The following is a 26,117-nucleotide window of genomic DNA, read 5'->3' as shown; positions in this document are numbered from 1 at the left end:
GGAGATCAGATTGGGGAAGATTTGATTGGATTTGGTTTACCTCGAGAGTGATGAGGAAACCCTAACCTCATGGATTTTGAATTGGATTTTGGCGGGAAAATGAGACTATAAATATGCAGGCCAAGGACTTAGTTTAGTGCTGCTGAAGAGAAGAGGATGGTGATACTGCGAAGTGATTGAGTGTTACTTCTGCATGTGAGAGAAAATCAGCCAAGTGTTCAACGAGTATCTGAGAAAACAGGGAGAGTGAAGAGCAGAACCAATAGTGGCTATACCAGCAGAGCAGAAGTGAAGAGAGTTGCAGAGAAGGCAAACAGTGGACCAGTAGAGTATAGCACCGGTAAGGTGCAGAGCAGTGAGGAGGAGATCCAACATAGAAGAAGAAGAGGAGAGGTGTACCGTTAGGGTTTGCCGACAGTAGAGTAGTAGAAGTTTGAGTCGGTGTAGCAGAGAAGGTATCTCACCGACAGAGTAAGGTATAAGGAATGGTTGCAATATTTGTAATACCCTAAAAATGGTCATCTAAACCATGAGCCCTTAATCTCGACAACGTCACCAAGGTCCTAACCAAAGGCAATTAAATAAATCTTGAGCACACAATTAATTTCTTTAATCATTAAATGTCACATGGCAAAAATAATAACCCAATATTAATTAAATATTTATTTAATTAATTAAATCATTCCAAGTAAATCATTTTAAACAATTATCTTATTTATTTTATTAAATATCCTAGCATATTTAATTAAATAAATTAATTTGCCACAAATCTTCAAAAAAGGAATTAATTGACAAAAAAGAATTAAAAATTGAGAAAAGAAATCAATTGGAGATAATCTTGAAAAACAAATTAAAAATTGATAAATAATCTCAGAGAAAGCAATTAAAACAATTAAATATTAAAATTGAATGAAATAGAGAATAAATCAGTTTTTTCTTGATTTTATCTTAATTTTAGTTCAATTTCCTTTAAAACTGAGAAAAGCATCCAATCACATCAATTCACCTGGATTGTGCTTCCTCTTGGAAAATCTTGACCGCTCATCATCATTTGATCTCAGCCTTTGGTTTCTTTCTTAATTTTCTATAAATTCAGGCTCTCATCTCTCATTCAAAAATGCTAGAGAATATATTGTTATTATGCCATTTTTTCTCTAGGTTCATTGAGAATATTGCATATTAATTATTTCATATTGATTAGATCAATTAGCTCATTTATTGCTTAAATCTTGTTAGATTAATCTTGCATCCATCTAGCTCATATTCATGCTCATATAGATTAAATCCTTCATCTTGGTGTTGTCTAGTCATTGGATTGCTTATACAGATCTGAGAGCAATCTAAACTCACATCTACTAGAAGGCAATGGGTCGATTTGTTATGGTTTTATTGTTCATGTTTAAATCTGTCTAACCATGCATGTAATGACTTAATTGAACTGTTGTGTATTCCAGATACAGATACAAGTCCACTTTTCACACACACATTTCTAGCACCCACCGTGGGGCAGAAATTACTTTTTTTTGGCCTCAAAATCATTTTTTTTTATCATGCAGGTTTTGTCCGTACAGTCTCTGCGAAATATCGTACGAGTAGTTTCACTGCATCGTACGCCATTATATTCACACCTGCAGTTTATCGTACGAAACAAGATTATATCCTAAAAATTGTCGTATGAATCAAAATATGGACTCGTACGACAAACTGATTCTGTTATATTCTGTCGTTCTGTATTGATTTATGACTCGTATGACATACTGCTTGTGATATCTTCTATTGTTCTGTATTGATTTCTAACCCACACGATAAAAGTGTTCTGTCATTCTGTTTTATGAGGATTGTCATACGATTCTATTTTTTGATAGATTAAAAGTAGATTACCTTTCAAGATTTTTTGCTTAAATTTTGATTATGCTAACGCTGACCCTGAATTGTCTTCTGTTTGCCTGAGATTTTCACAGCCTAACCAGTTTCTTATAGGATGTTTGTCAAAGAATTTTATCGATCAAAAACACGCCTATCGAAGAATGAAAACAACATGACTACTGATACGTTGTTTTTGCAGGTTGCCTAAAGAGAATCAACCAAACATCGTGTATTCTTTAAATTCTTTTTTTTAGGCACCTAACTTGCTATCTGGTTAAAGAACAAATCTATCTTTCGAGTTTTCAGAAAAATCTAAGAGGTAGGAGAGTATGTTCTTGTCTTTTACAGACAATCTTAAATCTAGACCCTCGAAGTTTTTTCTAAGTTTTGAGATTTGTGTACCTTTAGCAGGCCTGTCACAATGGGAAAAAGTAATCACCTTGTCAGAATGACCCAAGTGAGTACAGCTAGACCTGAGCATTCCAACTCACTATAATAAATAGGCCTCTGTTGATTAAAGTCTCAGAGAATGGGATTATTTGAGTTTTCTCTTTGAGATCTCTCATATCAAGCATTTTGTAGGGCCTCACGGTCTCAATCACATTTACGTGACTACAGTTTGTTTCGGTACCTTGTCGGGCTATAGGCCTCAATCATGCTTGCGTGACTTCAAGGGGTAATTTCAAATGGAATTCCTGACTAAGAAATATAAGATTAGAAGCTACCCAATTCACCTTTGAAAGGTTGATAATCTTTATGCAAGAGAGATAGTAACTCTCCCAAGACACTTGCCATATCATGCCCCCATTAGCATTTGGAGTCGACTAATACGTCATTGAGAATCCATTGTGTGAGACTCAGCGGTCGTATTTTGATTAGCTATTGGGTGTGTACCTAACTCAGCAAGCAAAGGTTTTCTTCTCTAAGACAACTTCCATGTGGTTAGCGTGTTGTGATTGAATTATTATATATCTTGCATGTTTTCTGTGTTTTCATCCCTCAAATTAAAACTGGAATACTAAAATTGGAGAAAACAAATCAACAACTCAGTGATAAAACTCTATCCATGTCAAAACTAGTCTATACTGGTCAAAATATCAGTCCACCTCAGAATTGGTCATACGCAGTTGTCATACTCAGCTATTGAGAAAGTCAGAATTTTTGTCTCTGTCCTGTTAATAGTCGTATGAACCTGATCATTTGTCGTCCTGCACCATATCCTGTGTTGTACGAGTCTGCTAATTTGTCATCTGAAGCTCAATCCTTTGTCGTACGATACCCAGTAGTCTGTCATTTTAAATCTAAATCATGTGTCATACGAGACAGAACTGTACTGAATCTTTTGTCATTCGGGACATGCCCATTTGTCGTACGGTACTAGGCAACAACTCGTACGAAACAAAACTGTTGTCGTCCTGAAGCTGTTATATTGTCGTACGGTCTCAAAAATTATGTCGTACGAGTCTCTGATTTTGCCAGTCCAGAATAGTCAAACCTATCCAAAACAATCTACAGCAAGCCTAAAACTAGTTATCCTCCTCCTGAGCATAAACAACCTTGATAGTGTACCTCTGTCGTTGCGTTGCATGATTTTTTCGATCATCTTCAAGCTAGTTCAAACAAACATCTTATCAAACCTAAGTTAACTTAGATAACGTCTTACACAGGATAGATCATTCCTGAAACCAGACCAAATCGTAGTTACTTCTCCTAAATCACTACGTTAAACGAACTACTAGCTACAATTTTATCTTGACTTCTGCAACACATTTAGCTCTCGGTCCTATCAGTTGTAAATGCCTGTTCCATGGCTACCTTTGCTCAAATATTTCAAGATATCAAGAAAGAAATATATGACAGGGAAATCCAACAAAATAAATCAATGACTCCATTTGAAAAATAAATGCATGATATCAAGAGTGACAAACTTCAAGAAATGCTAAAACAATGATATGATTTGACAATCAACTACCAACAAATAATTGACAATCAAAGACCAAATCTCAAACAAGCTCACAAGACACCTTCACCAAGACATAAAGACATTTCCTCCAAATATTCCCTAGATAGATAGTTTACACCTTTAGGGAAATCTATTGAGTCAGCTTTGGAAGAGCTTCTTAAGAACAATCTTATCATATTACCTAAAAAGACTGCATGGGGATGGGAATTTTTGAGTAGGTATTGTTTATATCATAGACAAAATGAACATAAGACTTTGCATTACATAGAATTAAAACATAAGATTCAAGATCTCATTGATAATGGTGTCATTGAAATTGAAGATCCTAATGACTCACCTAAAGAAAAAGAAGGAGCTATTTCCAAGCATGATCAAAATCATGAACCTATGTCTAGCAAGGTTCCACATGTAGCCTCCATCCCTTCCATGATGTCTTCATCTCCTTCAAACAATGAAACTTCTCACGTTTACCTTCAAGGGCTATCTCCTATGGAAATCCAAGTTAGTGGCAATATTGATACAAGTTCCTCTAAAGATTTAAAAATCCCAAATCTTATGCCATCATGCACTCCAATTCCAATCATACCCACTCCAGAAGGCCCTTTCCAAAATGCTTCCCCATCATGCCAAAATATGGAGATCTTCCAAGAATCCCCTACGCCTATGCAAAATCCTATCCCTTCCTTAAAAGTGACTCCATGTCAAGAGGATAATCTGAAAAATGAAGAAACAAGTCCTATCATAAATCAAGATCAAGTCACCAAAACTCCTCAATCCCATCTAATGATTGAAAAAGATCCTATTTCACTAGAATCCCATGATGATCCCCTTATACCTTTCTATTTCTTCCAAGATGACTCACTTCCATTTCAAGAGCAAAGAATCCTTCCAAATCCCATTCCTAATCCACTTCCTAAGAAAGATCATGATGCCTCTTCCACCTTTTCAAACGATCCTATTCAAAATGAAGAGTCAAACACCCTTCCTACTCTATCCAATGGTCCTCTTCCATGTCAAGACCAAAGTATCCCTTCCTCTCCATGTCATAATCCTCCATTTTCACCTCAAGGATCCATCATGCCTACAAATCCCTCTCATGATCCTATCATTCCTTACATTCCACCTTCATCTCATAATGGACCCACACCTTCTTTCCAAAGCACAGTGTATCCTACAAGTCAAAATATTTATAAAGGCAAAGGGGTAGATCTCCTCAACCAAGAACCCCTCTATATTAAAGAAAATGTTAAAGGTCATGGCCTTAGGGACATTTCTCAAGATGTTGGCATCTCTCATAAATCCTACATTTGTCTAGTTAAATCTAAATATACACTTTCCCCATCATCGCTTCCATCTATTCTAGGTCCCTATATCCCTCCATCCCTTATGCAGGATCAATAAAGGCACACATCTTCGAGTACCTTCCATCCATCTAAAATACCTCCATATAATTCCTATCCATTCATACATTCTTTTCCTTCTCCAAGCAATTTGGATGCCAAGCATAAAAGTCATAAGTCAAGCAATCCACATGTATTCAAGGATCAACATGTCCCATCTAATCGACATGTCAAAACAAAGAAAAATATGATCCAAAAAGAAAAAAAAATACAAAATGCCACAAAGGCCCACAAAGAAAGAAGAAAATTCAAAAGTTATGTGGGTTCCTAAGGCCCTTGTACAAGCAATGCGCTCTAAGGAACTACAAAAGCATGAAAAATAAAAAACCGTGTGGATCCCTAAGCGGCTACTTGAAGCACAAAAGTCTCAAGAAAAATCAAAATTGACATCCAAAATTGTTGTTCATCCATCCAAACCCTCTGAGTCTATTCCTCTATCACCTCCTTCATCCATTTTGGGTTCTTATGCCCCAAAATATGTAACCTTTCCTCCATCCTAATCTCAAAATATGAGATTCACTTCTCTTCCATATGTCCACCATCCCTCAAGGCGTGTGCCAATGTTGATCTTTCTAGCATTTCCATCTAGCCATACACAATTCTTCCAACATCCCATCAATTATCCAACACCTCGTTTTCACCCTTCCATCCCTCTTATCCAATCCTTTGCATAAAATCCTTGCCCTAGTTTCATTTCATTATCCTGCCAACATCTTTGAGCATACCTTTATAGCCATGGTCTATTGCAACTCATATTCTAAGGGTATCATCCAAAGCAACGAGACATTGGGGTCCTTCTTCCATCCCCTATCATGCCTCCATTATCTTCCAAAAAAGAAAAAAAAAATGATGAAAAAGTTTTTTAAAAAATCAGAAAAAAAAGTAAAGAGAAATAAATTCGTCCTTGTGTGAAAACCACTTCTTGTGGCGCCTTGGGCAAGTACCATGATGAAAACCTAGCAAACAGGTGTCATGCGTAATCCACTATCCTTTTTCACTTTACATTGGGGGCAAGTTCCATCCATGTACATCCATCTATTATCCTTCTTCCTCCATTATCCTTCATCCTCCATTATCCCTCATTCGCTCTATCTACATTCATATCCCTTTTCCACCTTTGATCTTGACAAGGTTAAGGATCTTTATAGGTTTTGTATGTCCTATATATTGTACTTGATCCACACCCTTTAGCTCCTATTCATTGCTTGCTTACATCCTTCATTACCTCTATCCCTTGATCTTGATCAACACTATGGACAAAATGTAAAAACATTCTTTCCACAAACCTCTTGGCATGGCCACTTCTTTGGACCATATGGATTCGTTACGCTATATCCTTGGTTTACATTGCTAAAATACTTGGTTTACATTGTTAGATCTGGATCCTGTGCTTGGATTAACATTGTGAGATAGTCCTTGAAATTGTCCACCACCATTCACTTATCCATTCATGTGCTCAAAATCTCTTTTGCCTTGCTAGACACTAGGGGAAAACATTAAAAAATCCTCAAAATCAGAAAATGTCCTGAAGAAATCCTAAAAATCAGAAAATGTCCTGAAGAAATCCTAAAAATCAGAAAATGTCCTGAAGAAATCCTAAAAATTAGAAAATGTCCTGAAGAAATCCTAAAAATCAGAAAACGTCCTAAAAAAAAATCCTAAAAATCAGAAAATGTCTTGAAGAAATTCAAAAAAAAAAAAGAAGAAGAAAAAAAAAAGGGAAAAAGAGAGAAAATGCCTTGGTGAAAACCTGGTAAACAAGCACCTCGGTAAAAAAAAATGAATCTCTGCCAAGTAGGTGAAAACCTGGTAAACAGGCACCTTGATAAAAAAAAAATGAATCTCTGCCAAGCAGGTGAAAACCTAGTAAACAGGCGCCTCTTGTACTCAAGCGCTCCATCTATCAATGCAACATTGGCATTCCCGCTTTCCTGCATATTTGCTTTCGCTTGTACATATTCTAGTCACTTTTGTGACATCCTAGTTCGTTGGAACCCTCATGGCTTGAAACAAATCAATGTCCTAGTCTTAGGTAACCAACAAAAGCACATTACATATCCTAAGCAGTGTTAAACAAGTCATCTTTACGTCAGTGAAACCTGGTCGTCCACTCCGAGTCAGTCACCTATCTCCTGACTACTGAAGAGTTTTATCACTAAATTAACAAGCAAAACAACATAACGGAAAACAATCACTAAACAGTTTGAGCTATGAATGAAAATTTTCTTTGCGTGTTGTCTTTTATATTGGTTTTCGATTATTATCCCTCTGAGTAACTCGAGGAAGTCTATCTTGACTAAGAAGAGCAAGGTTTGGGGGCATAATATCTTCTTTGTTTTCTGCTTGTAGGAATGATTCCAATGATCTAGAAACATCTAAATTAGTTGGGTGTCTGTGATAAGAGCCTTCACATTAAGGTGAAATTGCCTCACATACCTTGATTTCGCTTATTTGGATGCTACAGGGAGGTTCCCATCATTTCTTTGTCTATTTTGAGGGAATTTCTTTATTGTGCAATCCAGGTCCATGCGTAATTTGTCCAAGGATATGAACAAAAAAAGGGTCATTGCAGACAAGATAATTAATATTGCACATGCAAAGAAAGGAACTCTACTCTGCTTGCTATAATTGTAAAATGCTCAATGATGAAAATTAAGCTTTTCAAAATCCAGTGACTAGGTTTAGGTTGCATCTCGTTTTGCATCTCATCTTGCATTTCATTCCGCATCTCATAAATTTTGAGTGATTTTGGTATAGTAACAATGCTTTCTGTCTCGTCTGAATGAGAGTTGGAGGCTTCATCATTTCTTCGCTAAGTGGTCTCTTTTTCATCATTGTTTCTCCGATAGAGTACTTGTGTTTTGAGTTGTTAGCTGCATACATGAGCATCTTATATAGATTCATACATCCACCATCATTCATTTGAATTCATCTTATTGCATACAAAAATGAAAAAATTTGCATTACTCATTACTCATTCACATTCATTTATTTGCATAAAAAGAAACAAAAATAAACACCCATATTCCATTTGCATCGCATACATTCATGCTGAAAAGATATGCATACATATAGAATAAAGCATAAAGAACAACATCTCATAATCCATCAACACAAGTACGATGAAATCAAATCACGAGCTTGTAAATCGACTGTCCTGAGTCCATTTTCGAGATCAAAATCAAAATTTGATGTCAACTCTCTCATCAAAATTTCATGACGTTGACCACTTAGCACTTTTCATCAAATGCTCTTTCTTTAACTTTGCGCTCAATTTCAATGCTAAATCTCAATTTAATTTCTACAAATCAACTTTGCGCTCAATTTCTTATCAATCAACGCAAAACTTTTAAAAATTCCTCTGAATCAATTTATGCTCAAAACAACTTATTATCGCTAAAAATTGCCTATCATCATGTATCCTCACTATCTTTCGATTTCACTCCCGAGGGGGCATACTCGTGACCTTATGACCTCACATCTTCAAATGTCGATAAAATTTTCAAATCTTCATCGAAAGTCGGGCAAAAAAATCTTTTTCAACTAAAGAAAATCAATCAAATAAGACCTCATCGCTAGGGGCATCTCATCTTCATCGCTTTATATCAAGTTGAGATTTTTTGATCATCTAAATCGAATCAATCACTAGGGGCATATCAGTTTCATCACTTCATATCAAGTTGACATTTGTCTTCATCTGAATTAATCTCTTAACATTAATCAGTTTCATCACTTTTCATCAAGCTGATTATTCATTTAAACTCAATAAAGGGTTTAAAGAGTATCTTTAATCACACTCAATCTAAGCATGTGTTTAGTATTTGTTGCTTTGGATCAAACTGAACAGTTTATCTTCATCGTATCTTGATCAATCAAGTTCAAGATCGATTTTTATCATCACTCACTGTGTCTAGATCAATCAAGTTCTAGATCACTAAGATCAGTAAGATCCGCTTCTTGATCAATCAAGTTCAAGTTTGATATCTTTTGTTTTCTATCGTTCCTAAGTTCAATCAAGTTCGGGATCGGTATCTCTTTAATCAGACTTCATTCAGCTTCATCACTTCGAATCGAGCTAAACACCTCGCTTTTCATCTAGTTTGTAATCAATCAAGTTCAGAACTGGTATCTCCTAGACATCAAATTTTCTTTGAACCAACGTGCTGCTTACACATTAATTCAAAGAGAGGCAAATGTAATACCCTAAAAATGGTCATCTAAACCATGATCCCCTAATCCCAACAACATCACCAAGGTCCTAACCAAAGGCAATTAAATAAATCTTGAGCACACAATTAATTTCTTTAATCATCAAATGTCACATGGCAAAATTAATAACCCAATATTAATTAAATATGTATTTAATTAATTAAATCATTTTAAACAATTATCTTATTTATTTTATTAAATATCCTAGCATGTTTAATTAAATAAATCAATTTGCCACAAATCTTCAAAAAAGGAATTAATTGACAAAAAAGAATTAAAAATTGAGAAAAGAAATCAATTGGAGATAATCTTGAAAAACAAATTAAAAATTGATAAATAATCTCAGAGAAAGCAATTAAAACAATTAAATATTAAAATTGAATGAAATAGAGAATAAATCAGTTTTTTCTTGATTTAATCTTAATTTTAGTTCAATTTCCTTTAAAACTGAGAAAAGCATCCAATCACATCAATTCACCTGGATTGTGCTTCCTCTTGGAAAATCTTGACCGCTCATCATCATTTGATCTCAGCCTTTGGTTTCTTTTTGAATTTTCTATAAATTCAGGCTCTCATCTCTCATTCAAAAATGTTGGAGAATATATTGTTATTATGCCATTTTTGCTCTAGGTTCATTGAGAATATTGCATATTAATTATTTCATATTGATTAGATCAATTAGCTCATTTATTGCTTAATTCTTGTTAGATTAATCTTGCATCCATCTAGCTCATATTCATGCTCATATAGATTAAATCCTTCATCTTGGTGTTGTCTAGTCACTCGATTGCTTATACTAATCTGAGAGCAATCTAAACTCGCATCTACTAGAAGGCAATGGGTCGATTTGTTATGGTTTTATTGTTCATGTTTATATCTATCTAACCATGCATGTAATGACTCAATTGAAGTGTTGTGTATTCCAGATATAGATACAGGTCCACTTTTCACACACACAAGATTCACTTGTAATAAGATAACTACTTTTGTAATTGATGTTTTCATTGTGATCACCGAGTTGTAGCTCGGTGCAGGGGTTGTAGCCCATAAATAAGTTAGGGGTTGGTGCTCCTTGGGTTGGTGCCCTAAATCAGGGGTTGTAGCTCCTTGGGTTGGTGCCCTAAACATTGTAACATTTTTTCATTGTGAGGCTGGATTGGATTAGCAACCTCCAACAACATTGCTCACCGAGGTTTTTCCCATCTTGGGTTTTTCTTGTATATATTGGTGTTATGTGATGTCCCTTGTGTGATTGCATTGGTGTTGGTCTCCCTACTAATCGATAAGTCTACATTGAGTTAGATCCATTAACCGATATGCTCACATAGGATAGCTAAAGGGAAAAAGTTGAGAACCACTTATTCACCCCCCTCTCAGTGGTGCATTGTGTCTAACACTCTTGAGCTTGGTGAATAAAACACTAGTGGTCTAAAAGCGAGAATAGGGTATTCTCATAATCAAGAAACACAATGAAGAGATTACAAAGTATCAAATGGAAATAAAATAGTCTCTTAGGTTTCAATTATTAGTCCTCATTATCTAAAATTAGTTATCAACAATAATCAATAATCAACTATTGATACTCATTATCAACCCCACAATCAAAGCTTTCCATAAAGGCATCTTTTAGACACAGTCAAACATTTAAATAAACATTGAACTTCAACAACATTGAGAAAACAATTTAACAATATTTATTTTTGTCACTTATATTTGTCTCAAGGCTTATTTGTTAGATACATCTAATGAATTAGTGGGGGAAAAATGTGGGGGTACATGTTTTTAGAAGAATGATATGATGGTATTAGATTTTGTGTTTCTTGATAAAAGTTTATAGGTATTTTTAATATTAACTTCGATGGAGACATGTATATAGTTTGTCTTTTGGTTTGAGGATATTGTTAAATTTTTGGTCATTTGAGCAAAATAAATACATCAGGACTACCTCAAAATTTTCATTGATTACACTTGGAATTTTTAGGTAACTTGATCTCTTTAAAATCTTTGCGATTGAACTAGTGTTTGTTGCAAATAAACGAGTGGTCATTCTACACCTGAATTTGCTTAAATTTGGTGAATTTCATATCTGTGAGCTTGTAATTGCTAGTAAAACTTGAATTTTTCAACAGAATTGAGTAGACTTGCAAAACCCTAGCTGTGGTTGAAACCCCAGGTCTCTACTAGGTGCACAAAAATGAGACAACCAATTAGACAAACTTCTACCTCAAGAAGAGGGATTGATGAACATCTTATATAATTTGGCGGATCATCAAAGAGACCTGTGAATGTGAGCACTCTAGGAGGCCCTACAGATGAATTAGTTGATTACCTCGAAGGTTGCAAAGTTGCAAATATACTAGTCACTGCACTTGCGTAAAAAGAGACAAGCCCATTTCCCTCCTTGTAATGCTCATGTTCTGGATTTGGGGAAGCTGACAATGCCCAATGTCTTTGTGGATGCTGGTTTGATCAAAGCAATTGCTAGAAGGTATAATGTAAGATGACACTAAATTACAAACAACTTGTTATAGGGTGGTAAACTAGTGTTCACTTTAGTCGTGAGGGGTCATCAAGTGTATGACCGAAAGCTTTGTGCATTAATACATGCAATCAAGAAATCGAAACGCTATCTACTAGGTAGGGAGACAATTGTTCACATGGACCATAAGCCATTATAGTATTTGTAGGTTCAAAAAAAGTTTTAGCAGGCATGTCATTACAAGTGGATGCATTTCCTGCAATAGTTCCACTTGGTGGCCAAGTATAAGAACTTAAGTAGGGAAGTAAAAATGTAGTGAAATAAATGTTGTCTAGGCTACCAATAATAAAACCCAAATCAAGTCTAGCTACAATCCCACAACTGGAGCCATTTAATAGAGAGGCCTATGAAGAAGAATATGTGGATGACTTAGATTTTGGGAAAAAAGTACAAACAACTCCAAGGATAAGGGGTTGCAAAAGAAGGTGAAGATTCTACCTCAAATGGTGAGTGTCATTTGATCTGGAACATGCAAAAGTATCTTTATGATCTTAAGAGGTTCGGGGGCCTCGATATTATATAAAGCTCATCGATGCCAAAATTCATTTTCAAGGAAGTGGGAGTAAGGCATAAGAAGATTTAATTTGAAATGACATTAAATATGCAAAAGAGCCTAACCTTTTAGGAGATCGCACGCGTCAAGGTTGCCAGAGGTCGACGAAGCCTGCGCGAGATTCATTGAGCAAATGACTTGCCCTCGTTTTTTTTAAAGTAATGCCCATTGTCATCGGAATTTTGATGACCGCGGGCACTTTTTTTCAAAAAAATAAAATCTCATCACTAATGCCTTCTCCGTTGAAACCAAATGTGAAATTATCGTCGGAATTCCGACGAATTCGGGATTTTTTTCAAAAAAAATCAATTTTGGTCACAATATACCTTCTTCGTCGAAAACCTCTGTTGGAATTCTAGGCCAAATGCATTAGTGATTCGTTCTTGGAATGAGTAGAGCCGGGCATTGGGTTTGAGGTGCGGGAGCGCATGGAGACAAAAGCGGGTGGAGGAAATGCAGGATCGTTTCCTTTCCTAAGATGGACGAGAGGACTATGTAGGTTACATCACGGGGAGGAGGCGAGGCGTGACTAGGACACACTCACATTGGTAGTGGAGATAAAAGAGCATGATGCAATGATAGCAATTGCCAAGGAAAAAGCAGAGGGTGTTGTGGCCAAGGAAGCCTAAGGTTGCAGAGGAAAGCACTACAGGGTGGTCTCGGTCAGACGAAGAAGGTGTAAACAATGAGTGTTGTTCTTGTAGTTGCTGGGGTAGTTTATGTCAGTTTGTTGTTATCTACTCTAATGTAACTTGTTAGTTTATTAGTTTAGAGGTGATGTTGGGTAGGCAGTTTTTTGTTGATATTGTAGCTAGCGTTTGTGGTAGGGATTTTTTTGTATTGACGAGGAGTTGTGTTGGGGTGCTTTTATTGAGACTTACGTGTATCTTTTAGTAGATATTGTTTTGGTTTGTAAGACTCTCTTTTAGATTTCAATAAAATAAATTATATTACCGAACAAAAAATAAATATTAAGTTAAGAATAATAATACTAACAATAATAATAATGTTTAAAAGTAAATGGTACATGGGAAAGTTTTTAAGTGTAATTCTAACTTTAGCAAAGTATTTGCACATCTTGTAAAATTAATTTTGAATATAATAGTTTGGGAACAATTAATAACATAAATATACAAGTGAAGTAAAAGTAATTATAAATAAAATGTATAAAATATTTGTGAATATTTTATAATGTTAAATTAAATTTTTTATTAAATTTAAAAAATTAAAAAATTGTAAATATTATGAAATCCAAAAATTAATACTTCACAAAACAAAAATAAATACTACGTAATAGTGATGTATTTGTCTTCATAATATTACAATAAAAATATTTATTGTAAAGATTATAATAAAATATATATATTTTAAAAACATAAATTTATATAATATTAATAATAATTTATTACATAACTCAAAAAAATAAAAAATAAAAATAAAAGCACTTGAGTAACCTACAACATCCGATTCTATAGTTGTGAACTTTTCCATCTCTCACTCCCCTTATGACGTTTTGTGATTCATATCTACGCCTCGTCACTAGATATGTGTATCGAATGTTAGCCCTTTGCTATCTTTTTTCTTTAACCTTTATCTGGCAACGATAAAATTCTAAAGCAACAAATTAGGGCCATTCGCTACCAGTGCAGACCCAGCTTACCTTGAATGGATTGTTTAGTTTGCTGTTGCTCAGTTTATGATACCAGGGTTTCTTTTTTCACTCGACATGCATCCCTGGTATCTCATCTTACCTCCATTCGCGTTCATCCAGTGGCTTTGACAACACCTGATTTCCGTCTTTCCTTTTTCAGATATTCACCAACGGTCCTCATTTCGTCAAAGTTTTCATGGCGTATATCATGTGACGCCATACCCACAAAGCAGTCACAGATAAACCCACAAGTAGAAGAATCGAGACAGCGCCGCCATAATGCCATGAAACAATTCTTGCTTAAGGAATGCCTTTTTTCTTCTTCTCAAATCACATTACTGATAAGCAAAGACCCCGGACTCTTCAGAAGAAAATCCACAGACAGTGCCTATCAGGCACTTCAGTTGCTCAGAGACTCTGGATTCACTGTAGAGCAGATAAGGAAAACTATTATCAGAAGCCCAACTATTCTTATTCGTTCTGTTGATGACCATTTGAAGCCTAAAATTGAATACTTGAAAACAATAGGGATAGCTGAAGAAGATGTGAATCATATCGTCTCCCACCATCCCAGACTTCTTACTTTCAGATTAGATGAAACTATTGCTCCGAAAATCTTATCACTGATCAAGTTTTTTGGGTCAAAGGCTAATCTATTTAAGGCCCTCAGGAAGGCACCTGCGATTGCGTCCTATGATGTTAAAGTATTGAATAATAAAGTGAAGGTTTTGGAAAACACAGGCCTCCTAGAGCATGAGATCAAACGACTTCTTGAAAGGAACCCTCGAATCCTTTGCTGCTCTGTAGGTAAGATAGAGAAGACTATGGAGTTCTTGACATGTATTGTAGGGTTAAAACCAAATGTTGTTGTTAAATATCCCATATTCTTAAACTTTAGTTTAGAGAAGAGGATGAGGCCACGATATGAGGTGTTTAAGTATCTAAATGCATTGCGAGCTCGCCATGACCTTACAGCCGGTCTGGTTACAATTCTGACATTAAGTGAGGGGGATTTCACTCAAAGGTTTCTATCCGGCAGTCCTGATGTCAAAATGGTATATGAAAAGTACAAGGGCAAGACTACGGATGTTGAAGTAACCAACTCACCAAAGATAATTGAACGGTGATTTCAAGTGCATCGGGTACTGTTTTCAAGGTATGTTTTATTGATGTTACTTAGGGGTTTGCTTCTATCCACTAAATCTACACTTCCTTGCAGTCTATTTTTTGCCTTTAATAGTGAAGAAAAGGTTCTACCCTGAATTTAAACAGGACATTTATGAAATGTATAGTCATGTATTAAATCTATGTATTATAAATGATTTTTTACATTTGGTGTTGAAACCATTGAATGTTCCTCGAAGATTTATCAGGTACAATCTTGAATTGGTTAATTTTTTCAATTGATTCAACCAGATTACATAGATATCAGCATCTCTGACTTTAATCAGATTACAGCCATTTGTGTATTCTTGAAGTATCTTTTGGCTAAGCTGTTACAAGGAGGAGGATTTATTCTGCCAAAAAACACCACAGATTAAAACTGATCCAATTTCATATTCAAGATTTGAAACTTGGTAGATGACAATCATTAGAGCTGGATGTTATTTTTACTGTCATATCTATGTTCAGAATGCAGTCCTCAACACTGATACTTACAGTGAGTAGTCCATAGAAGCAGATCGAGGCAAAAACTATTGTGAATGCAATCCTCAACATTGACATTTAAAGTGAGAATTTACTTTATACTACAATACTCAAATTGGATATGATATTGTATAATTATATTGTTTATTTGTACAAATAAACTCTTTTGTATTGTGGTATCTTTGGCAAGGGAAAAAGCAATATGATCTGTAAAACCAAACAGCTCAGTGGCATTGACTTATAATATCTTGAATCAAGAGAGGGTTTTGAATCCCTATTCATCATGATGTTGATCACACTAGCATATTATAAGTTAACTTGGTGGACAGACGCGGATCTTTTTTTTGCAAGCATATAATTATACCCATGGTACATGAACAAAAAAGAACTAATAACTTGTTTGTAGATAACCTAGTTTAGTTGCAATAAGCAGTTTTCACGTCTTATACTTGCTTTGTGAGCAACTGCAAGCATGCTTTTCAGGTCTAATTGTTAAAGATTGTAACTTCAGTAGATATCATGCCTGCCGTGTTTATGGAATTCTCGAGCTCTACATTTGTTTTTTGGTTTGCTTCATCAATAGTTGGAAAGTGTATCGATTTCATTCTTCTTGTATCGGATTCTACGTAGCTGCCAATGACTTTGTCTGGCTGGAAATGCGTTTCTTTCTTCCACTGAAGTTCACTGGCTCGTGGTGTTTGTCGGTGTGTAACTGTCATCTTCCATTATGCTTGGCTTTCCGTCTTCTTCTTCGTGAGCTCTATTGGGTCTTGACGTGAGCTATTTATTGACATGCCCAGGGTCATAATGAGGGTGATCGACATTCTGTTTTTGATGATCTTTTGATAAAAAAAATCTCAGGACTTGAATGCTGTGACTTTGCATCTACTCTAATCTTCCGAGATAATCATCTATGTTTGGCTGTGTTCATTGGCGTGCAAATATTTGTTCTTTTAGCATCTTCTTCAACCTTATTTTGTAAGCAGTATTCTGATAGTCTTCTTCGATTTAAGCATTATCAATGATTGTTAAATGATTGTCTACTAAGTGTGAGAGTATGTACTTATCTTGAGCATTCAATAAAAATCTATTTTTGTGTGGTTGGGTTTTTCACCCTTAGGTGGAGGGTTTTTCCAGGATAATTTGTTGTGTATCTTGTTCTCTTAAGCTTTTTAGTTTCTATTATCTGAGTTTGTAGCTTTCTGGTTCTATTTTTAACATGGTATCAGAGCGGGTATAAATAAAAGATCCAGAATCAAATTGCTTAGTTTTGAATTCTCTTTATCTGGAGCTTTAGTCTGTTTATTTCAAGTTTTTCATCATGGTGAATGGACTCAAAGTTGAAGACAGATTGGATGGTGCAGCCAATTACACTTCATGGAAATTCAGGATTCTTATTGTGCTAGAAGAGAATGATCTTCTTAACTATGTGAAGTTTCATGGCTAGAAAGATTCTAATTGATTTTGTTAAGGATTATCTAGTACCTGTTATATCCAAGTTGAATTCAGCCAAAGATATGTTCGAGTACCTTCAAAGCTTGTATGAATTCAATAGTACTAGCAGAGCTTTAGCATTGAGACGTCAACTTTTTCATATTCAAATGAGTAGAGGTGAATCTGTTGTTTCCTTTTTAATGAAGATTGCAGAATTAAAGGATCAGCTCAATGCTATTGGTGATTCTATTGAGGATAAAGATCTAGTTGTGTTGGCCATGAATGGTCTTCCTCACTCTTGGGAATCTTTCGTTCAAGGTATTAGTGGAAGAAATGGATTACCCAAATTTGATCGATTGAGGGTTGATTGCATTCAAGAGGAATGCAGATTAGAGGCAAGAGGAATTGGACGTAAATCTCATCATGAAAAAGATCATGTTCTTGCTGCCCATACGTCTTAAAGAAAAGGAAGAAAATGAAGCTTCAAAAGGAACAGAAATAGAAATTCTAATTCAGCTCCCGAATCTAAGAAAAGAAAGGATCTCTCTAGGATACAATGCTTCAGATGTGACAAATTTGGTCATTTTGCTACAAAGTGTCCTTAAAGACCCAAGCCTCAAGCTGCTGCAACAAATGTGGAAAATGTTTCTCCTCATAGAGAGTCTAGTGAAAATTCAGAGGGGTTCTTATTTATTTTTGCTCTCTCCAGTAATATTCCTACTGACAGTGATACATGGCTTATTGATAGTGGAGTCTCCCGCCATATTACTGGTTATCATGAACACCTCTCCAACTTGAAGGAAAAAGATTCTCATCTTCAAGTTATCATTGGTGATGATGTATGTTATTCTGTGAAGGGTGCTGGTTCTATTTCCTTTCAGTTGGATTCTGGTATACCTCTTCTTCTGAGCGATATTCTCTTTGTTCCTGATATTAAGAGGAATCTGATTTCTATTTCAGCATTAGAAGACAAGGGTTATCATGTTGCTTTTGTTGATGGAAAAGTTCTTGCATGGAAGAAGAACACCAACATTCAGTCTGCACGTGAGATTGGTGTTCATTATGACAATCTTTACAAGCTTTCAGCTTGTCCTATTCAAGCATTAGCTCATGATTCTACAAGCTCAAGTGAGCTGTGGCATAAAAGATTTGGTCACCTAAATTTCAGAACTTTGTCTTCAATGGAGAAGGTAGTTGTTGGTCTTCCAAAGCTGAATCAAAACCATGAAGGTGTCTGCAAGGGATGTGCTCTAGGTAAGAATGTTAAGAGTACTTTTCATAGTAGTGAAAATAGAGAAAAGGATATTCTAGAGTTAATTCACTCTGATTTGTGTGGCCCTATGCCAGTTGCTTCCCTTAGTGGTTTTTGGCATTATTTTACTTTCATTGATGACTTTTCTTGTAAGTGTTGGATTTATTTTCTTAAGTTTAAAGAATCTAATGAAGTGCTGTCCAGATTTAAAGAATTTAAAGCACTTGTTGAAAATTTATCTAACAAGAAGATAATGTTTCTAAGATCTGATAATGGGGGAGAATATGTTTCTGGTTTATTTCATAACTTTTGTGTTGAAGATGGGATCAAAAGGGAGTTTTGTGTCCCTTATAATCCTCAACAAAATGGTGTAGCTGAAAGAAAGAACAAGAGAATTGTTGAGGCAGCAAAGGCTATGATCCATAATCAAAGTCTTCAAACATTTTTATGGGCAGAGGCTTGCAGGACAGCAGTATACATTCAAAACCGTAGTCCTTATCAAATCTAGACAACATGACTTCAGAAGAAGCTTTTTCAAGTATTAAACTAGACATTAGTCACCTCAGGATTTTTGGATGTCCTGTTTATATTCATGTTCCAAAAGAGAAAAGAACTAAGTTAGAACCTTCAGGAAAGAAAGGCATCTTTGTTGGCTATAGTGAATCTTCAAAAGCATATAGAATCTACATTCCAGGCCAAAAGCAAATTGAAATCAGTAGGGATGTGTCTTTTGATGAAGATGTAGCTTGCAAGAAATCCAAAGAGTCTTACATGGAATTTGATAGAAAAGACTTTGAGCCTCCTCAAGATATAGATATGGTTGATTGAGATTATCCTTCAGAGATTCAGAGGGAGAATACAGATTTAGAAGACTCTGTTGATCCTGTTGATCCAATTGATTCTATAGATACTTCTGCAGGTCCTAGTAATATTCTAGCTAATAAGAAAAGACCTAGGCTCGACACACTATGGAAGAGGCTGAAAAATATGCAGCCCCTCGTGGCACCTTTAGAGAGAGTAAAAGGCCTCATAAGTTTGCAGGATATGTAGCTTTGATGACTCATTTTATAGCATCCGAGCCTTCTAATTTTGGAGAAGCCTCAAGTCAGCAAGTGTGGAAGGATGCCATGATGGAGGAGTATCAATCCATTATAAAAAATGATGTGTCAGATATTGTTCCTAGGCCCAAAGGTAAATCTATTGTTTCCTCTAAGTGGCTGTTCAAAATTAAACATGCAACTAGAGGTTTTTCTCAAAAGGAAGGCATAGACTATGAAGAGACTTTTGCACCTGTAGCACATTACACTTCTATTGGAACTATTATTGCTATTGTAGTTGTTAAAGGGTGGAAATTGCATCAAATGGATGTAAAGACATCATTCTTGAATGGTGTAATTGAAGAAGTTTTTATTGAGCAGCCAGATGAATTTGTGATTCATGAGAAAGAATCACATGTATGCAGATTGAAAAAGGTCTTGTATGGCCTTAAGCTAGCCCCACGTGCTTGGTATGAAATAATTGATTGGTATTTGTTGCGCTTGGGTTTTCTCAAAAATGATGCAAATATAAATATCTATTTCAAGGTAATTGATGATAAAGCCTTAATTTTAGTTCTATATGTTGATGATTTATTTCTTATTGGGGAGGATGATCTCATTGCTAGATGTAAGAAAGAGTTAACTTCTGAATTCGAGATGAAAGATCTTGGTTTGATGCATTATTTTCTTGGTTTAGAAGTGTGGCAAAGACCAAATGAAGTCATATCGAGTGAAGGGAAATTTGCCATTGACATTTTGAAAACATTTGGTATGTTAGATTGCAAGTCTATGGCAACTCCCATGGAAGCAAATCTGAAAAAGTTACATGAAGTTGCAGCTAGTTTAGATTTAGTTGATCCTACTATGTATAGACAATTGATTTGATCTTTGATGTATTTAGTCAATACAAGGCTTGACATATGTTATGCCGTTAACACTCTCAGTCAGTTTATGAGTGAGCCTAGACAGATTCATTTTGTTGCAGCTAAACATATATTGAGATATGTACGTGGTATAGTGGGATATGGTCTAAAATATACTTCTTTGTGGAGGTTTGAAATTGCAAGGTTTTTTTGATTCAGACTGGGCAGGATGTGCATCTGATAGGAAGAGCACTTCCGGTTGTTGTTTTAGCTTAGGTTCAGCTATGATTTTCTAGTGTAGCAGGAAGCAATCATGTGTGGCCCAAAGTACAGCTGAAGCTGAATATGTTGCAGCTGTTACAGCAGCTAAAGAGGCAGTGTGGCTTCGTAAATTGCTTGCAGGATTGTTTGGACAGCCTTTGGAACCTATAGTAATTCATTGTGATAATCAAAGTTGTGTGAAGCTTTCGATTAATCCCGTTTTTCATGATAGAACCAAGTATGTGGAAATAAAATATCATTACTTGAGAAATACGGTTCAAATGAAAGCAGTGGAGCTCAAATACATTTGCACAAAAGAGAAAACAACAGACATTCTTACCAAGCCACTTCCTAGATTGAAGTTTTGTTATTTTCGAGATAACCTTGGTATTGTAGAGAATGATGCTCTTGTTGAGAGACAATATAAGCTTCAATGAATTTTTATATGTTGTTAATGAGTTCTTCTCTGTGAAAGAGAAGTTCGAGGTGCGATCCCTTGTAATGCATTTTTTTTCTGTGATGGAGAAATTTGAGGTGAAAGCCCTTGAGGCTCTTTCCACTTATGGGGGTAGCCATAGTGGATGTCATGTTGAGAGACTCCATGACAACATCACGTTGAGTGACTCCGTGATGAGAGTTTGTGTTATTTCATCCATGGGAGTAGCCATGATGAACATCATGTCAAGTGAATCCATGATGCCTATCACGTTGAGAGAATTCGTGATTAAATTTTGTTGTTTTCATATTTTGTTTGTCATGTTGAGAGACTCCATGACTTGAATATTTGTAAATGATATCTCCTTTGTTAAGAGGGAGTGTTAAAGATTGTAACTTCAGTAGATATCATGCCTGCCGTATTTATGGAATTCTCAAGCTCTACATTTGTTTTTTGGTTTGCTTCATCAATAGTTGGAAAGTGCATCGGTTTCATTCTTCTTGTATCTGATTCTACGTAGCTGCCACCGACTTTGTCTAGCTGGAAATGTGTTTCTTTCTTCCACCGAAGTTCACTGGCTCGTGGTGTTTGTCGGTGTGTAATTGTCATCTTCCATTATGCTTGGCTTTCCGTCTTCTTCTTCGTGAGCTCTATCGGGTCTTGACGTGAGCTATTTATTGACATGCCCAGGGTCATAATGAGGGTGATCGACATTTTGTTTTTGATGATCTTTTGATAAAAAAAATCTCAGGACTTGAATGCTGTGACTTTGCATCTACTCTAATCTTCCGAGATAATCATCTATGTTCGGTTGTGTTCATTGGCGTGCAAAGATTTTTTCTTTTAGCATCTTCTTCAACCTTATTTTGTAAGCAGTATTCTGATAGTCTTCTTCGATTTAAGCATTATCAATGATTGTTAAATGATTGTCTACTAAGTGTGAGAGTATGTACTTATCTTGAGCATTCAATAAAAATCTATTTTTGTGTGGCTGGGTTTTTCACCCTCAGGTCGAGGGTTTTCCCAGGATAATTTGTTGTGTATCTTGTTCTCTTAAGCTTTTTAGTTTCTATTATCTGAGTTTGTAGCTTTCTGGTTCTATTTTTAACACTAATGGCTGTGTTGCAGTCATTATTCTTCATAATTGAAGTTTTTTTTGCCAGTTTACAAGAGGAAGAAGGAATAATTAGACCTAGAAAGAACTAAGATACATGTAGCTGATGTGGGCTCCATTAGGTCATCTCTGCCCTCCAAGGGATTCCATTTGAGTAGTCATCTTACTGAAAGTAAATCTGTACAAGCTCACTCTGGAATGAGCAACTTGCCAATCACATCTTGGAAGATTGAGGCTTTACGCTTACCATTCAAGAAATTGCTTTCATCAACAAACTAGATCCTTAAGATGATTAAGATCTCTGTCATAGAACAGTTTTCTATCTAACACAGAGATGTATAATAGAGGGACATTGGTTCTCTCTAAGAGTCTGCTGGGTCAGAGGTTAGTAGAGGTAACTAAAAAGTTAAAACCTCTAGAACAGATTCACCTTTTCAAACAAGAAACAGCATTACACTTTGGTGAACCAGTTCCATTTGAGAGGGATAAAAGGGGGATGGCCAAAAGGTAGTGCACTGATCACTTTATCAGTAAGGCGAGCATTAGCAATACATACTGGCAGACCAGCAGCTTTCATGATTCTTACCATCTAAGGATGTAACAATTACATGTAATTGCCAAGGCTTTTTCTTATGTTGGAACATCATTCATAACAAGCCCTGCCTTCCAGCTTATCAGTACCATCTGGATTTGATAGAGAACCAACAGGCAAAGTAATAGGTATGTATCGCAATGGGGGCCTTGTTGATACCTGGACACACCTAACTAAGTAAAGGCTTTTAGTACATGAGTAACTAAGCTTTTATTTTTTTAGTGACATCCAATCCAATATATGAATATCCTTTGGATGGAATGGCTAGGTACTTTGTGATTTTGTTCAGCTTTCCCTGAACCATCCTGGGATTCATCCACTCAGGAAAATTCTCGTTACCTATCAGGATTAAATTAAAAAAAATTGTTATGCATCAGAGATCCTAAGGTCACCTTAATTATTACCGTGAGTGTTGTGATAATCTTAGTGTTGGCCTTTCTCTTAGTGAGCAAAGTGGAGAGTTCAATCGCAAACTCTGCATTGATTGCAGCACTTACTCTTTCAATATTGAACCTTTCAAGGCAACTCTTAATGTTACGGACATTAAGTTTCCACATTTCATATGATTGGAACTAGTTGTTTTTAAATTAGATTGTGTAAATTTTTTTTGCATCAACATTTCTGGTCACACTCTTTGATGCATCATCAGGATGTTAGAGAACAAATAGTCAACTCTAAGTATGCTTGGGCTGTCATATAACTAAGAATATCTGCTAAAAATACAGGATTGGGAGCTAAGCAAAAGCCTTGAGTAGTTGGTGAGTACTGAAGCATCATTGAAGAGCATCCTTGCTTAGTGAATCAATATGGACATGAAAGGCCATATTATATTGAACGATGGCCACATCCTCTGATCATATTTTAGTTTGGATGAGAATTTTTCTTGGTCTTACAAGAAATGATCAGATTGTATGGATTATTCATTGAGCACATGCAAAAAAATCTTGTTGCCCGAGTTTTTATAGTGGGAATTCACAGATTGTTTAAAATCAAATATTTTGGTAATGTTTAGGGCCAAACTGACACCAGTACTCGTGAGTGCTTGCTCAGTTAGACCCTAAAACTCACATGGTACTGTTCATATGTATGTACGTAGGTTTTACCATAAAAACACTGTTTTTCCTCTCTATTTAAGCCCCACGCATCCACAGGTAAAGCTCATACGACATTTAAGCATCCCTTCGCGAATTGGAGTGAGTTTATGGCAGATTTGAGGAAATTTTGATCAAGTTATTTTTTCATTTTTTTTTTTGGTACACGGATGCAGGACCCTTATATGGATGCAATTGTAGAACGTCTATCAATATTAATTTATTAGATTTGTAAACATTATTTGCAATTTTACATGCTCTAAATTTTATTTTTGTGACTTTTATTGGTGATTTATGTTATTTTTTATGAACGTTTTTGTTGAGTTTTTTATATGTATATAGGGTTTTAGTTTTAGGAACAAAATTACATTCTTGTTATGACGCCGAGAGGTGTTCCTATACAGCCACAGCACGCCTGTGTACATAAAAAAGAAATCTTATATAACTAACATGCTAATGGAGAGCGAATCCACTGATGTAACTAATCTCTTAATGGGATGTAACTGACATCTTTATTAACGTTTCATCTTGCTGTAGTCTCCTTGAATGGAATAATGGCTTTCATTTCATTCTCAATTGCTGTTATCTCTGTTTATCATCTCTGCTATCGTCTCTGCCATCTCTATTATCTCTGTTTAATGTATCCCTCATTTGGATGCCTCATCTCAAGCTCGATTATATGATTTAAGTTTCCTTTCCTTCAGCTGCAACATTTGGACGCCGGCTTTTCAGTCCTCCAGGCTACCGTTTTGACTTGCAGCAGGCAACGTTTACCACTTGCCTCACGTTTGAATATTCTGTAACAGTGACTCTTAAATTTTAATATTTGTTTTTGCTTAACAGATCTATTAATTTCTGTTTTGTTCTTAGTGTTTCGATTCCAGATTTAAATATTTCTGACAGGAAATTTGTTCAACTTTAGGCACGATTTTGCTGGGCATACTATCTAAATCTTAGTTTGAGCGAGTTTCAGCAACCTACATCAGAACCAGCTTTCTTCTTCAAATTCATTTAATTTAGTCATTGATTTGAGATCCATTATGATCAGTCATTTAATTTAGTCATTGAAATGAGATCCATCATGATCAATGCAGGAGCAGATAATGTTTTTCTTTTGTAGTCTACCTACTCATTGAAACTCTGCCTAATGCATAACCAAAAGCCTTAAAAGATTTTGTCTATGGTACTTGATGCCTGCTAGGCAAACTTTGAGCCAGAACCAGGGGCTCAAGTTCTTTTCTCTTTATTTAGTTGTTGATGAGTTATATGGCTTGCATGCATAAAGACTATCATTTTGTTCATTCTTGGCATACTTAGTCTTGGAGAAATATTTTCAATTCTGTCAAACTTGCTTATGAATAAGAGAAATATTGGATGAAAGGACTTAATAGATCTCCATGATGTTGACATATCATAATGTTGCTTATATTTAATATTATTGGAATAATGAAGACTTAGAAAAAAAATAATAATAAGAAAATGATAATAAGTGTTATGAATGTAAATATTATTTCAATGACTTTTGTAATGTATATAATATCAAATAAAATATTACAAAAATTAGTATATTATAGTGATTAGTATCAATTTGATATCAACAACTTTCTATTTGCATAGAGTAATACAACACGACTTCTCTCTTTTTGTGAAGACATTGTTACCTATAGTATGATATTATTGTTAATTATTTTTCTCTAGAAAAGTTGAGAATGGTTGAGATTTATATCATTTTTGAAACAACTTTAAATAACAATAAAAATAAAAGCAATGTTTTGATAGAAAAAGGAAGGAAAAAATCTTAATTTTCAATTTAGAAAGATAAAAAAGAATTTCTATATTTCTAAATCTTAAACATAAAAATATAATGTTTTTAAATTCAAAAAAATCAAAATTACATGCCTACAAAGATGGAAAAGAATTTTTAGGTTTCTAAATTTAAATCATAAAAATATAATGTTTCTAAAGTCAAAAATACAAGTTAGATGTGATTTTTGTTTTTATCTCTTAGTTGAGTTTGAATTCTTTTATTATATATTAATAAAATTTAAAATTTATTTGTTTAATTTTTAAAAACTAAGTTCCATTAAAATGGCTTTCTATAAATTTAGAAGGTTAAAAGAGTAATAGAACGTTTAGTAGGACAAGTGGAACCATCATGCACCTTCATCATAACATTTGATTTGTCGTTATTTTTTTTGATGAAATTGTT

The 26,117-nt window shown here is 35.2% G+C and overlaps 1 protein-coding gene across 2 annotated transcripts; it reads left to right on the top strand.

Annotated features, from left to right (window-relative positions):
• Positions 1–14,195: 14,195 nt before the first annotated feature.
• Positions 14,196–25,209, top strand: LOC131077093 (transcription termination factor MTEF1, chloroplastic). Of its 2 annotated transcripts, none has more exons than XM_058014514.2 (2): positions 14,196–15,337; positions 24,831–25,209. In XM_058014514.2, the coding sequence occupies exon 1, from the start codon at positions 14,196–14,198 to the stop codon at positions 15,306–15,308; it is 1,113 nt and encodes a 370-aa protein (XP_057870497.2). In that variant the 3' UTR covers positions 15,309–15,337; positions 24,831–25,209. The 2 variants fall into 2 exon arrangements, with proteins under 2 accessions (XP_057870497.2, XP_057870496.2); XM_058014513.2 differs by lacking the exon at positions 24,831–25,209 and adding an exon at positions 15,598–16,112.
• Positions 25,210–26,117: the final 908 nt, after the last annotated feature.

Source organism: Cryptomeria japonica, chromosome 9 (assembly GCF_030272615.1).
Source record: "Cryptomeria japonica chromosome 9, Sugi_1.0, whole genome shotgun sequence".
Lineage (NCBI taxonomy): Eukaryota > Viridiplantae > Streptophyta > Pinopsida > Cupressales > Cupressaceae > Cryptomeria > Cryptomeria japonica.
The sequence above is the reverse complement of the archived record's forward strand: the minus strand, read 5'-3'. Positions and strand labels throughout refer to the sequence as shown.

Coding starts and splice junctions, on each gene's coding strand:
- LOC131077093 (XM_058014514.2), top strand. CDS start 14,196: ATGGATTGTTTAGTTTGCTGTTGCTCAGTTTATGATACCAGGGTTTCT.